This window comes from Salvelinus alpinus, chromosome 21 (assembly GCF_045679555.1).
Source record: "Salvelinus alpinus chromosome 21, SLU_Salpinus.1, whole genome shotgun sequence".
NCBI lineage: Eukaryota > Metazoa > Chordata > Actinopteri > Salmoniformes > Salmonidae > Salvelinus > Salvelinus alpinus.
The window spans coordinates 31,364,797-31,380,827 of record NC_092106.1 but is presented as its reverse complement, the minus strand read 5'-3'; the positions used below and the strand labels follow the sequence as shown (position 1 = coordinate 31,380,827).

At 44.3% G+C, this 16,031-nt stretch overlaps 1 protein-coding gene across 4 annotated transcripts in view; it reads left to right on the top strand.

Annotated features, from left to right (window-relative positions):
• LOC139548231 (2-phosphoxylose phosphatase 1-like) overlaps positions 1-16,031 on the top strand; it is a 48,300-nt gene that overhangs the window by 15,357 nt on the left and 16,912 nt on the right. For 2 of the 4 annotated variants that reach the window (XM_071357766.1, XM_071357767.1), the window contains exon 3: positions 10,205-10,393. The exons of 1 other annotated variant lie outside the window; for it this stretch is intronic. In XM_071357766.1, the coding sequence (XP_071213867.1) occupies positions 10,205-10,393 (189 nt within the window). Of the gene's footprint in view, positions 1-2,597; positions 2,759-10,204; positions 10,394-16,031 lie in introns of those variants that run through there. One more of the 4 variants, XM_071357768.1, reaches the window with a different exon arrangement.

Sequence of the window (16,031 nt, the reverse complement as noted above, 5' to 3'; positions counted from 1 at the left end):
AGAGAGAGGGGAGAGAATAATCCACAGAGATGAAGAGAGATATAACATCAGAGGAAATAGAGAGAGGGGGAGAGAATAATCCACAGAGATGAAGAGAGATATAACATCAGAGGAAATAGAGAGGGGGAGAGAATAATCCACAGAGATGAAGAGAGATATAACATCAGAGGAAATAGAGAGAGGGGGAGAGAATAATCCACAGAGATGAAGAGAGATATAACATCAGAGGAAATAGAGAGAGGGGGAGAGAATAATCCACAGAGATGAAGAGAGATATAACATCAGAGGAAATAGAGAGGGGGAGAGAATAATCCACAGAGATGAAGAGAGATATAACATCAGAGGAAATAGAGAGAGGGGAGAGAAAGGAATAGGCAGAGAGAGAGAATACAGGAACGAAAGCCAAACTAACAGCGACGTGTTTTGGAGGATAGCTATGAGTCAGTGACACGGAGACAGACAGCCCACAGGGATTAGAGGCAGACAGACAGATAGACCACAGGGATTAGAGGCAGACAGACAGATAGACCACAGGGAGTAGAGGCAGACAGACATATCGACCACAGGGAGTAGAGGCAGACAGACAGATAGACCACGGGGAGTAGAGGCAGACAGACAGATAGACCACGGGCAGTAGAGGCAGACAGACAGATAGACCACAGGGAGTAGAGGCAGACAGACAGATAGACCACGGGGAGTAGAGGCAGACAGACAGATAGACCACGGGCAGTAGAGGCAGACATACAGACAGATAGACCACAGGCAGTAGAGGCAGACAGACAGATAGACCACGGGGAGTAGAGGCAGACAGACAGATCATACATGTGTAACGGATGTGAAATGGCTAGCTAGTTAGCGGTGGTGCGCGCTAATAGCGTTTCAATCGGTGACGTCACTCGCTTTGAGACCTTGAAGTAGTGGTTCCCCTTGCTCTGCAAGGGCCGCGGCCTTTGTGGAGCGATGGGTAACGATGCTTCGTGGGCGACCGTTGTTGATATGTGCAGAGGTTCCCTGGTTCGCGCCCGAGGTCGGGGCGAGGGGACGGTTTAAAGTTATACTGTTACATTGATGCTGTTGACCCAGATTACTGGTTGCTGCGGAAAAAGGAGGAGGTTGAAAGGGGGGTGAGTGTAACGGATGTGAAATGGCTAGCTAGTTAGCGGGTACGCGCTAATAGCGTTTCATTCAGTTACGTCACTTGCTCTGAAACCTAGAAGTTGTGTTTCCCCTTGCTCTGCAAGGGCCGCGGCTTTTGTGTGTGGTATTGGTCGTGACAGTAGTGTGTGGTATTGGCCGTGACAGTAGTGTGTGGTATTGGCCGTGACAGTAGTGTGTGGTATTGGCCGTGACAGTAGTGTGTGGTATTGGTCGTGACAGTAGTGTGTGGTATTGGTCGTGACAGTAGTGTGTGGTATTGGTCGTGACAGAAGTGTGTGGTATTGGCCGTGACAGTAGTGTGTGGTATTGGCCGTGACAGTAGTGTGTGGTATTGATCGTGACAGTAGTGTGTGGTATTGATCGTGACAGAAGTGTGTGGTATTGGTCGTGACAGAAGTGTGTGGTATTGGTCGTGACAGTAGTGTGTGGTATTGGCCGTGACAGTAGTGTGTGGTATTGGCCGTGACAGTAGTGTGTGGTATTGGTCGTGACAGTAGTGTGTGGTATTGGTTGTGACAGTAGTGTGTGGTATTGTTGTAGACCTGTTTTAATTTTCTGGTGGGAGAGATGGAGGGAGGAAGAGCAGTCGTGGTCCATCCTGTGTTTAAGGTTTACGGTAGCAGCTGACTCTTTACCACAGTACAGGTGGTGTAAAACACTGAGGTGTAAGGCTGGAAGGAAGCCCTCATCAGTGTAATGGGCTCACCTTTTTCAACTCTCAGCCAATGCATACAGTCAGAACTACCTGCTAAACCCCTAATTACTGGCCCTGCTGTACGTTTCTTAAGGCCAGCTAGTTGTTGCGTAGACATGGCCCATTGATGTTGTGTGTGTACTGTAGGAAGATGCCTTAGGCTTGCATGTGTATTGCTTTGGTAGTATACCCTGTGTTTATGTGTGTGTGTGTGTGTGTGTGTGTGTGTGTGTGTGTGTGTGTGTGTGTGTGTGTGTGTGTGTGTGTGTGTGTGTGTGTGTGTGTGTGTGTGTGTGTGTGTTCATGCTCCAGGCATGTAAACAACTGTGTGTTTGCGGGTGTGTGAGTTGGCGATGATGCCCTGGGCTTGTGTGTGTGTGTTTCTTCTCTTCAGTGTGTGTGTGTGCGTGAATGTGTGTTTCTTCAGTGTGTGTATGTGTGTGTTTCTTCAGTGTGTGTATGTGTGTGTTTCTTCAGTGTGTGTGTGTGTGTGTGTGTGTGTTTCTTCAGTGTGTGTGTGTGTGTGTGTGTTTCTTCAGTGTGTGTGTGTGTGTGTGTGTTTCTTCAGTGTGTGTGCTCCTAGTCTGAGGTAGTCTGTTGCCTGTTACAAAAGGCCCTTTGTGTGGGCGACTGTGGCAGACCAGGGCAGTGAGCATGCCTCCAATTGGGCCGTGGGTCTGCCAAGTACGCAGGCGTGTGTGTGTTTGTCGGTGAGTGTGTTTGCGGGGAGAGGGGGACCAGTTCGGTGAATGTGTTCCAGTGTTTGTCGGTGAGTGTGTGTGTGGGGAGAGGGGGACCAGTTCAGTGAATGTGTTCCAGTGTGTGTCTGGCCCTCTATCCAGTGAGCAGATCTCAGAATGCTCTCCTTCGCTCACACACACCTCTTCCTCCTCTTCCTCTTTACCGGTGAGTCTATACTGATGCTAACTGACCGGTGAGTCTATTCTGATGCTAACTGATCGTCTATACTGATGCTAACTCACCATCTATATGGATGTTAACTGACTGTCTATACTGATGCTAACTGACCGGTGAGTCTATACTGATGCTAACTGACCGTCTATACTGATGCTAACTCACCGTCTGTACTGATGCTAACTAACCGTCTATACTGATGCTAACTCACCGTCTATACTGATGTTAACTGACCGTCTATACTGATGCTAACTCACCATCTATACGGATGCTAACTCACCATCTATACTGATGCTAACTCACCGTCTATACTGATGCTAACTCACCGTCTATACTGATGCTAACTCACCATCTATACTGATGCTAACTCACCATCTATACTGATGCTAACTGACCGTCTATACTGATGCTAACTCACCATCTATACTGATGCTAACTCACCATCTATACTGATGCTAACTCACCATCTATACTGATGCTAACTCACCATCTATAGTGATGCTAACTCACCATCTATAGTGATGCTAACTCACCATCTATACGGATGCTAACTCACCATCTATACGGATGCTAACTCACCATCTATACGGATGCTAACTCACCATCTATACGGATGCTAACTCACCATCTATACGGATGCTAACTCACCATCTATACGGATGCTAACTCACCATCTATACGGATGCTAACTCACCATCTATATGGATGCTAACTCACCATCTATACTGATGCTAACTCACCATCTATACTGATGTTAACTCACCATCTATACTGATGCTAACTGACCGTCTGTACTGATGCTAACTCACCATCTATACTGATGCTAACTCACCATCTATAGTGATGCTAACTCACCATCTATAGTGATGCTAACTCACCATCTATACGGATGCTAACTCACCATCTATACGGATGCTAACTCACCATCTATACGGATGCTAACTCACCATCTATACGGATGCTAACTCACCATCTATATGGATGCTAACTCACCATCTATACTGATGCTAACTCACCATCTATACTGATGTTAACTCACCATCTATACTGATGCTAACTGACCGTCTGTACTGATGCTAACTGACCGTCTGTACTGATGCTAACTGACCGGTGAGTCTATACTGATGCTAACTGATTGTCTATACGGATGTTAACTCACTGTCTATACTGATGCTAACTGACCGGTGAGTCTATACTGATGCTAACTGACCATCTATACTGATGCTAACTCACCATCTATACTGACGCTAACTGACCGTCTATACTGACGTTAACTGACCGTCTATACTGATGCTAACTCACCATCTATACTGATGCTAACTCACCATCTATACTGATGCTTACTCACCATCTATACTGATGCTTACTCACCAACTATACTGATGCTAACTGACCATCTATACTGATGCTAACTCACCAACTATACTGATGCTAACTGACCATCTATACTGATGCTAACTGACCATCTATACTGATGCTAACTCACCATATATACTGATGCTAAGTCACCATATATACTTATGCTAACTGACCGTCTATACTGACGCTAACTCACCATCTATACTGATGCTAACTGACCGTCAATACTGATGCTAACTCACCATCTATACTGATGTTAACTCACCATCTATACGGATGTTAACAGACCGTCTATACTGATGCTAACTCACCATCTATACTGATGCTAACTGATCATCTATACTGATGCTAACTCACCATCTATACTGATGCTAACTCACCATCTATACTGATGCTAACTCACCATCTATACTGATGCTAACTGACCGTCTATACTGATGCTAACTCACCGTCTATACTGATGTTAACTCACCATCTATACTGATGCTAACTCACCATCTATACTGATGCTAACTCACCATCTCTATTGATGTTAACTGACCGTCTATACTGATGCTAACCCACCATCTATACTGATGTTAACTCACCATCTATACTGATGCTAACTCACCATCTATACGGATGCTAACTCACCATCTATACGGATGCTAACTCACCATCTATATGGATGCTAACTCACCATCTATACTGATGCTAACTCACCATCTATACTGATGTTAACTCACCATCTATACTGATGCTAACTGACCGTCTGTACTGATGCTAACTCACCATCTATACTGATGCTAACTCACCATCTATAGTGATGCTAACTCACCATCTATAGTGATGCTAACTCACCATCTATACGGATGCTAACTCACCATCTATACGGATGCTAACTCACCATCTATACGGATGCTAACTCACCATCTATACGGATGCTAACTCACCATCTATATGGATGCTAACTCACCATCTATACTGATGCTAACTCACCATCTATACTGATGTTAACTCACCATCTATACTGATGCTAACTGACCGTCTGTACTGATGCTAACTGACCGTCTGTACTGATGCTAACTGACCGGTGAGTCTATACTGATGCTAACTGATTGTCTATACGGATGTTAACTCACTGTCTATACTGATGCTAACTGACCGGTGAGTCTATACTGATGCTAACTGACCATCTATACTGATGCTAACTCACCATCTATACTGACGCTAACTGACCGTCTATACTGACGTTAACTGACCGTCTATACTGATGCTAACTCACCATCTATACTGATGCTAACTCACCATCTATACTGATGCTTACTCACCATCTATACTGATGCTTACTCACCAACTATACTGATGCTAACTGACCATCTATACTGATGCTAACTCACCAACTATACTGATGCTAACTGACCATCTATACTGATGCTAACTGACCATCTATACTGATGCTAACTCACCATATATACTGATGCTAAGTCACCATATATACTTATGCTAACTGACCGTCTATACTGACGCTAACTCACCATCTATACTGATGCTAACTGACCGTCAATACTGATGCTAACTCACCATCTATACTGATGTTAACTCACCATCTATACGGATGTTAACAGACCGTCTATACTGATGCTAACTCACCATCTATACTGATGCTAACTGATCATCTATACTGATGCTAACTCACCATCTATACTGATGCTAACTCACCATCTATACTGATGCTAACTCACCATCTATACTGATGCTAACTGACCGTCTATACTGATGCTAACTCACCGTCTATACTGATGTTAACTCACCATCTATACTGATGCTAACTCACCATCTATACTGATGCTAACTCACCATCTCTATTGATGTTAACTGACCGTCTATACTGATGCTAACCCACCATCTATACTGATGTTAACTCACCATCTATACTGATGCTAACTCACCATCTATACTGATGCTAACTCACCATCTATACTGATGTTAACTCACCATCTATACTGATGCTAACTGACCGTCTGTACTGATGCTAACTGACCGTCTGTACTGATGCTAACTGACCGGTGAGTCTATACTGATGCTAACTGATTGTCTATACGGATGTTAACTCACTGTCTATACTGATGCTAACTGACCGGTGAGTCTATACTGATGCTAACTGACCATCTATACTGATGCTAACTCACCATCTATACTGACGCTAACTGACCGTCTATACTGACGTTAACTGACCGTCTATACTGATGCTAACTCACCATCTATACTGATGCTAACTCACCATCTATACTGATGCTTACTCACCATCTATACTGATGCTTACTCACCAACTATACTGATGCTTACTCACCAACTATACTGATGCTAACTGACCATCTATACTGATGCTAACTGACCATCTATACTGATGCTAACTCACCATATATACTGATGCTAAGTCACCATATATACTTATGCTAACTGACCGTCTATACTGACGCTAACTCACCATCTATACTGATGCTAACTGACCGTCAATACTGATGCTAACTCACCATCTATACTGATGTTAACTCACCATCTATACGGATGTTAACAGACCGTCTATACTGATGCTAACTCACCATCTATACTGATGCTAACTGATCATCTATACTGATGCTAACTCACCATCTATACTGATGCTAACTCACCATCTATACTGATGCTAACTCACCATCTATACTGATGCTAACTGACCGTCTATACTGATGCTAACTCACCGTCTATACTGATGTTAACTCACCATCTATACTGATGCTAACTCACCATCTATACTGATGCTAACTCACCATCTCTATTGATGTTAACTGACCGTCTATACTGATGCTAACCCACCATCTATACTGATGTTAACTCACCATCTATACTGATGCTAACTCACCGTCTATACTGATGTTAACTCACCATCTATACTGATGCTAACTCACCATCTCTATTGATGTTAACTGACCGTCTATACTGATGCTAACTCACCATCTATACTGATGTTAACTCACCATCTATACTGATGCTAACTCACCATCTATACTGATGCTAACTCACCATCTATACTGATGCTAACTCACCATCTATACTGATGCTAACTCACCATCTATACTGATGCTAACTGACCATCTATACTGATGCTAACTCACCGTCTATACTGATGTTAACTCACCGTCTATACTGATGCTAACTCACCATCTATACTGATGCTAACTCACCATCTATACTGATGCTAACTGACCATCTATACTGATGCTAACTCACCATCTATACTGATGCTAACTCACCATCTATACTGATGCTAACTCATCATCTATACTGATGCTAACTCACCATCTATACTGATGCTAACCTACCGTCTATACTGATGCTAACTCACCATCTATACGGATGTAAACTGACTGTCTATACTGATGCTAACTCACCATCTATACTGATGTTAACTCACCGTCTATACTGATGCTAACTCACCATCTATACTGATGCTAACTCACCATCTATACTGATGCTAACTGACCATCTATACTGATGCTAACTCACCATCTATACTGATGCTAACTCACCATCTATACTGATGCTAACTCATCATCTATACTGATGCTAACTCACCATCTATACTGATGCTAACCTACCGTCTATACTGATGCTAACTCACCATCTATACGGATGTAAACTGACTGTCTATACTGATGCTAACTCAGAGTTTTACCAGAGGATTGGATTTCTACGTATGCTATATAATTTGACACGTCAAGTTTTCCTGGTCATGGTTACACTGTTTTTGTACCTTCAAATGTCTTTCCCGTTTCCACTCCACTCTGTGGCTTTGCTTTACCCCGTGGTGGAATTTTGTATTTGTATTTATTATGGATCCCCATTAGCTGCTCTAGCTACTCTTCCTGCGATCCAGCAAAATGAAGGCAGTTATACAATTTATTAAACATTACAATACATTCACAACACCTTAAGTGTGTGACCTCAGGCCCCTACTCTACAACCACATATCTACATTACAAAATCCATGTGTACGTGTGTGTATAGTGTGTATGTTATCTTGTGTTTGTATGCACGTGTCTGTGCGTATGTTTGTGTTGCTTCAAAGGTGTACTTTTATCTATTTTTTTAAATCGGATTCTGCTGCTTGCATCAGTTACCTGATGTGGAATAGAGTTCCATGTAGTCATGGCTCTATGTGTACTGTGTGTTTCCCATAGTCTGTTCTGGACTTGGGGACATTGGAGAAACCTCTGGTGGCATGTCTTGTGGGGTATACATGGGTGTCTGAGCTGTGTGCCAGTAGTTCAAACAGACAGCTCGGTACATTCAACATATAAATACCTCTCAAATGGGGAGTGTGGGTTAATATGGATACCCTCACTTTAAGATAGTGTGGTTTGTATTTAGGCTAGTTCCTCTGTAGTCTGTTTCTAAAGAAATCTAATAACCAATGGAACTTTACCACAGAAACGTTATCATCTAAGGGTGGTGTGTGACCAATGCTGGATCTAGGCCTGTGGTGTTTCTACAGTCAGTTAGTTATTAGTTAGTAAGATAGTAAAAACATGATGTAACAATTTTATGACAGGAAGTGAAATACCAGTTAGGTCACTCCCTGCCTCCAACGTCTATCTCCAGCCCTAGTTTCCAACCCTCTCCTCTTTCTGTCTGCTGTGTTCAGGAAGTCTGAAAGAGGTCCAACCCAACTCCCTACCCTCTATCTCCCACCGTTACCTCCTACCCCTACCTCCTACCCACTACTCCCTACCTTCCTACCTCCTAATCTTACATCCTACCCATATCTTCCTACCCACTACTCCCTACCTTCCTATCTCCTACCCATATCTTCCTACCCACTACCCCCTACCTTCCTATCTCCTTCCCTTACTTCCTACCCATATCTTCCTACTCACTACTCCCTACCTTCCTATCTCCTACTGTTACCTCCTACCCATACCTTCCAACCTCCTACCCCTACCTTCCTACCCTTACTCCCTACCTCCCACCCTTACCTCCTACCACTATCCCCTACCTCCCCAGCCATCCCCAACACCCAGCAGTTCTGTCCAGCAACACTGTTGACTTTATGATCTCAGCTGGAGCTTGGAGGGAGGAGCTGGTGAAACTCTGTGTGTGTGCTTTGGTATGAGGGGGCGAGAGTTATGTGAGCCTGTGTGTATGTGTGTGTGTGTGTTTCTATGTTCCTGTACAAGTGTATGTGTGTGTGTCTGTTGGGGAGAGATTATTTAAAGGTTGTCATAGGAATGAAAGGGCCTCTCTCCTTGATGATTTGAAAGCGTCTTGCTCTGTCTCTCTTTGCAAAGTGATGTAATATTTACCTACTCCACTGCCCGGCTTCAGGACAACCAGGGTTTCTGAGGTTGTGTGTGTGTGTGTGTGTGTGTGTGTGTGTGTGTGTATTCCCAGGATCCTGTGTTTCTGAATGGAACTGCAGTTGTTCCCACACCGCTCTCCCCATTGGGTCACCTGGCCCAGGGGTCACAGGTTAATGGTTGTCAAGGCAACCCTGTGGTAGTGGTTAGGGGTTCTGTACAGGGTTCTGCTGCTGTTCACATGTAAATGAGCTGGGCTGAGGCTGGGCTAGGGCTGAGGGGAGGCTGGGCTGAGGGATGGCTTGGCTAGGGCTGAGGGGGGGCTAAGGCTGGGCTGAGGGGAGGCTGGGCAGAGGATGGGCTGGGGAAAAGGCTGGGCTGAGGGGAGGCTGGGCCTAAGACAGGGCAGAGGCTGGGCTGGGGCAAAGGCTGGGCTGAGGTTGGGGCTAGGACTGGGCTGAGGGGAGGCTGGGTCTAAGACTGCTCTGAGGCTAATAGATGTTATAGACCTTTATACAGGAGTCCTTTGAGCAATGGATGTCAGTGGTGTTTGTCACTACGGTTAGGTCTGCTTTGATGTTGTTTCTTTGCTAACTTTCCTCCCTCTCTCTCTCGCTCTCTCTCTATACTTCTCTCTCTCTCTCTCTATACTTCTCTCTCACTCAATCCCTCCTCTGCTCTTTCATTCAGTCTCTCTCTACCTGACAATCTCTTGAACATTGAGGAATTGATCCCCCCCCCCTTTCTCCTCTATCTCCAGTGCACCTAATCCCCACTACGCCCATGGGTGAGGAGCGCCCCCCCCAGGGTCAGGGTCAAGTTCAGGGCCAGGGGAAGAGCAGGAAGAGAGTGATCCCTGTCCCCTCCACAGAGGATCCTGATCCAGACCCCATCTCAGAGGCTTATGGTTACTGCAACACCCCCAACCGTTCTGAACAGGCCTGGGAGGGTGAGACACTCACACACTCACTCACTCACACACACATACATACACACACACGCGCACACGCACACGCACACAATCTAATCTGCTGTTCCATTGGTAAGTGGGAAGAAAGAGCAATGTTTCAGTCCTCTGCAGTCTGCTAGCGTGTTAGCCATTTGCTCAACCAATCAGTGAACACAGGTCAAAGCTCAGGGTTTAGAACAGAACCATATGGAGTCAGTCAGTCAGTAACAAGGAAGGCTTAGCCATGTGGAGAAATACAGAACATTTAGATGTGTTGTGTCATGTAAAGAGAATTGATGGACTGGTGTTGGGTCATGGTTAGCTAGAGTATAGAGAGGGTTAATAAAAAATAAAAACATGTTTTATTGTCCCATACACTGAATAGGTAACGTAAACTAACTCACTCTTGTACATCGCCTTGGTCTGTACAATTGACCTTATTTTAGCGCCCAAAAAACGTAATACTTCCAGATTAACTGTAATGTCAATACCATTGTAAAGCACAATTTCTCCCCTTTCCAACAAAATCCATGACGAGACCTCCACGCTGCCCGTTTCTGCATAATTCAAGCAGGCAATGAGCACCGCCGGGTCTTTTTAAAATGGCGGGTGGGGAAGCAAAACTAATGCGTGACAGTGAGAAGGAGAGATGTCATGTGGGGAAACGGCTTTTTTTCACTCGATCTGTCCAACTTATCACCTTATCGCCTCTAAAATGTAAATAAAACACTATAAAGAGTTTATATGTGTCATTACATACCTATTTGAAGGTTTGTGTCGAATTTGAATCGGGTTTTTAGGGCGGTGCTAAAGTGATCTTCAGAAGTAAACAGTGGCTTTTGAGAGTCATGATCGCTTGCAGAGATGATGCAAAAAATGACTAGGTATCCCCCCTTACTGTCCATTTCTTGTTTTTAAAGGATGAGAGAAGTGCTACACCTGGTGGAGAGAGATTGTAAGACAGAAATAGTTGCTTTATGCGTGCTGTACGTTATGACATGACACGCCACGATGTAACGGAGGGTCAGTTTTCTCAACTTTTCTCCAATACTATAGAGCCATTACCATGGCGATCAACGCTTGAGTAGAAACGTAGTTCACCCCCCCGATTTTGAAGTCAACACAGTCGCTAAAGTCCCATTAGTCTTCTTTGCAGCCTCGTTTGAATGTCGCGGTTGCGCACATTTGTACAGATTTCACTTTACAGTGAAATGTGTTGTTTTACAGAGTCAGCCATAGTAGTACAGTACAGTGTCTTTAACCCAACCCCTCTGAATCAGAGAGGTGTGGGGGGCTGCCTTAATCGACATCCACATCTTCGGTGCCTGGGGAACAGTGGGTTAACTGCCTTGCTCAGAGGCAGAACAATAGATTTTTACCTTGTCAGCTCGGGGATTCTATCCAGCAATCTTTTGGTTACTGGCCCAACAATCTAACTACTAGGCTACCTGTCGCCCCATAAAGGGTCAGGGTTAGAGGATAGAGTGGATAAAGGGTCAGGGTTAGAGTATAGAGTGGATAAAGGGTTATGAATAGAGAGGATAAAGGGTCAGGGTTAGATGATAGAGAGGATAAAGTGTCAGGGTTAGAGGATAGAGGATAAAGGGTCAGGGTTAGAGGATAGAGGATAAAGGGTCAGGGTTAGAGGATAGAGAGGATAAAGTGTCAGGGTTAGAGGATAGAGAGGATAAAGTGTCAGGGTTAGAGGATAGAGAGGATAAAGTGTCAGGGTTAGAGGATAGAGAGGATAAAGTGTCAGGGTTAGAGGATAGAGAGGATAAAGTGTCAGGGTTAGAGGATAGAGAGGATAAAGTGTCAGGGTTAGAGGATAGAGAGGATAAAGTGTCAGGGTTAGAGGATAGAGGATAAAGTGTCAGGGTTAGAGGATAGAGAGGATAAAGTGTCAGGGTTAGAGGATAGAGGATAAAGTGTCAGGGTTAGAGGATAGAGAGGATAAAGTGTCAGGGTTAGAGGATAGAGAGGATAAAGTGTCAGGGTTAGAGGATAGAGAGGATAAAGTGTCAGGGTTAGAGGATAGAGAGGATAAAGTGTCAGGGTTAGAGGATAGAGGATAAAGTGTCAGGGTTAGAGGATAGAGGATAAAGTGTCAGGGTTAGAGGATAGAGGATAAAGTGTCAGGGTTAGAGGATAGAGGATAAAGTGTCAGGGTTAGAGGATAGAGAGGATAAAGTGTCAGGGTTAGAGGATAGAGAGGATAAAGTGTCAGGGTTAGAGGATAGAGAGGATAAAGGGTCAGGGTTAGAGGATAGAGAGGATAAAGTGTCAGGGTTAGAGGATAAAGATTCATGGTTAGTTGGAGGATAGAGGGTCATGGTTAGTTAGAGGATAGAGGGTCATGGTTAGAGGATAGAGTGGATAAAGGGTCAGGGTTAGAGGATACAGAGGATAAAGTGTCATGGTTAGAGGATAGAGAGGATAACATGTCATGGTTAGAGGATAGAGAGGATAAAGGGTCAGGGTTAGAGGATACAGAGGATAAAGTGTCATGGTTAGAGGATAGAGAGGATAACATGTCATGGTTAGAAGATAGAGAGGATAAAGGGTCATGGTTAGGGGATAGAAAGGATAAAGGGTCATGGTTAGAGGATAGAGAGGATAAATGGTCATGGTTAGGGGATAGAAAGGATAAAGGGTCATGGTTAGAGGATAGAAAGGATAAAGGGTCATGGTTCGAGGATAGAAAGGATAAAGGGTCATGGTTAGAGGATAGAAAGGATAAAGGGTCATGGTTAGAGGATAGAAAGGATAAAGGGTCATGGTTAGAGGATAGAAAGGATAAAGGGTCATGGTTCGAGGATAGAAAGGATAAAGGGTCATGGTTCGAGGATAGAAAGGATAAAGGGTCATGGTTAGAGGATAGAAAGGATAAAGGGTCATGGTTCGAGGATAGAAAGGATAAAGGGTCATGGTTAGAGGATAGAAAGGATAAAGGGTCATGGTTCGAGGATAGAAAGGATAAAGGGTCAGGGTTAGAGGATAGAGAGGATAAAGTGTCATGGTTAGAGGATAGGGGATAAAGGGTCAGGGTTAGAGGATAGAGAGGATAAAGGGTCATGGTTAGAGGATAGAGAGGATAAATGGTCATGGTTAGAGGATAGAGAGGATAAAGTGTCATGGTTAGAGGATAGGGGATAAAGGGTCAGGGTTAGAGGATAGAGAGGATAAAGGGTCATGGTTAGAGGATAGAGAGGATAAATGGTCATGGTTAGAGGATAGAGGATAGAGAGGATAAAGGGTCATGGTTAGAGGATAGAGAGGATAAAGGGTCAGGGTTAGAGGATAGAGAGGATAAAGGGTCAGGGTTAGAGGATAAAGGGTCAGGGTTAGAGGTTAAAGAGGATAAAGGGTCAGGGTTACAGGATAGAGATGATAAAGGGTCATGGTTAGAGGATAGAGAGGATAAAGGGTCATGGTTAGGGGATAGAGAGGATAAAGGGTCATGGTTAGAGGATAGAGAGGATAAAGGGTCCGGGTTAGAGGATAAAGGGTCAGGGTTAGAGGATAGAGATGATAAAGGGTCATGGTTAGAGGATAGAGAGGATAAAGGGTCATGGTTAGGGGATAGGGGATAAAGGGTCAGGGTTAGAGGATAGAGAGGATAAAGGGTCAGGGTTAGAGGATAGAGTGGATAAAGAGTCAGGGTTAGAGGATAAAGGGTCAGGGTTAGAGGATAGAGATGATAAAGGGTCATGGTTAGAGGATAGAGAGGATAAAGGGTCATGGTTAGGGGATAGAGAGGATAAAGGGTCATGGTTAGAGGATAGAGAGGATAAAGGGTCCGGGTTAGAGGATAGACAGGATAAAGGGTCCGGGTTATAGGATAGCGAGGATAAAGGGTCATGGTTAGAGGATAGAGAGGATAAACGGTCAGGGTTAGAGGATAGAGAGGATAATGGGTCATGGTTAGGGGATAGAGAGGATAAAGGGTCATGGTTAGAGGATAGAGCGGATAAAGGGTCAGGGTTAGAGGATAGAGCGGATAAAGGGTCATGGTTAGAGGATAGAGCGGATAAAGGGTCAGGGTTAGAGGATAGAGAGGATAAAGGGTCATGGTTAGAGGATAGAGAGGATAAAGGGTCAGAGGATAGAGAGGATAAAGGGTCAGAGGATAGAGAGGATAAAGGGCCATGGTTAGAGGATAGAGTGGATAAAGGGCCAGGGTTAGAGGATAGAGAGGATAAAGGGTCAGGGTTAGAGGATAGAGAGGATAAAGGGCCAGGGTTAGAGGATAGAGAGGATAAAGGGCCAGGGTTAGAGGATAGAGAGGATAAAGGGCCAGGGTTAGAGGATAGAGAGGATAAAGGGCCGGGGTAAAAATGTTTTATCAACATTGAAAACTATTATTTTTAAATAGTTGAACCGAAACCAAACCTTGAGTCTTCTGCACAGGCCAGACGACTCAAGGCCACTGTGGTCTCGAAGAACATCTGACTGCTTAAATGGTTGGTCTCTCAGTCAGTCAGTCAGCACAGTACTATTTTCTTTATTCAAACCATGCACTCTCACAAACTCATGACAGCAACACTTCATATCAATAAGGATTGGAGTTACTTGTATCACATACTACTACAAGGTTATCTGTAAACCACTTCCTCTGATGTTGTGTTGGAGTAATACACCAAGAACAAGCCAAGAATGTATTTTATTATAAATCATCACTATTACTACCGTAACTAGCCTTACTATGACAGCTACAACCACTACTACTTCTATGATGATGTTGATGGTGATGGTGGTGGTGATGATGATGGTGGTGGTGGTGATGATGTTGATGATGTTGATGATGGTGGTGATGATGATGTTGTTGATGTTGGATGTTGTTGATGGTGATGGTGGTGATGATGATAGTGATGGTGTTGATGGTTGTAATGATGGGGTTGATGGTGATGATGTCATGATGGTGATGGTGTTGATGGTGATGATGATGGCGGTGATGATGATAGTGATTGTGGTGATGATGAGGTTGATGGTGATGATGGTGGTGATGATGGGGTTGATGGTGAAGATGTTGATGGTGACAGTGGTGAGGATGTTGATGGTGATGATGGTGAAGGTGTTGATGGTGATGATTGTGGTGATGATGGGGTTGATGGTGAAGATGTTGATGGTGACAGTGGTGAGGATGTTGATGGTGATGATGGTGAAGGTGTTGATGGTGACAGTGGTGAGGATGTTGATGGTGATGTTGATTGTGGTGATGATGATGATAGTGATGGTGTTGATGGTTGTAATGATGGGGTTGATGGTGATGATGATGATGTCATGATGGTGATGATGGTGGTGATGATGATGATGGCAGTGATGATGATAGTGATGGTGTTGATGGCGATGATGATGATGGGGTTGATGGTATTGATGATGGGGTTGATGGTGAAGATGTTGATGGTGACAGTGGTGAGGATGTTGATGGTGTTGATTGTGACAGTGGTGAGGATGTTGATGGTGATGATGGTGACAGTGGTGAGGATGTTGATGGTGATGATGGTGAAGGTGTTGATGGTGACAGTGGTGAGGATGTTGATGTTGACAGTGGTGAGGATGTTGATGGTGATGATGGTGAAGGTGTTGATGGTGACAGTGGTGAGGATGTTGATGGTGATGATGGTGAAGGTGTTGA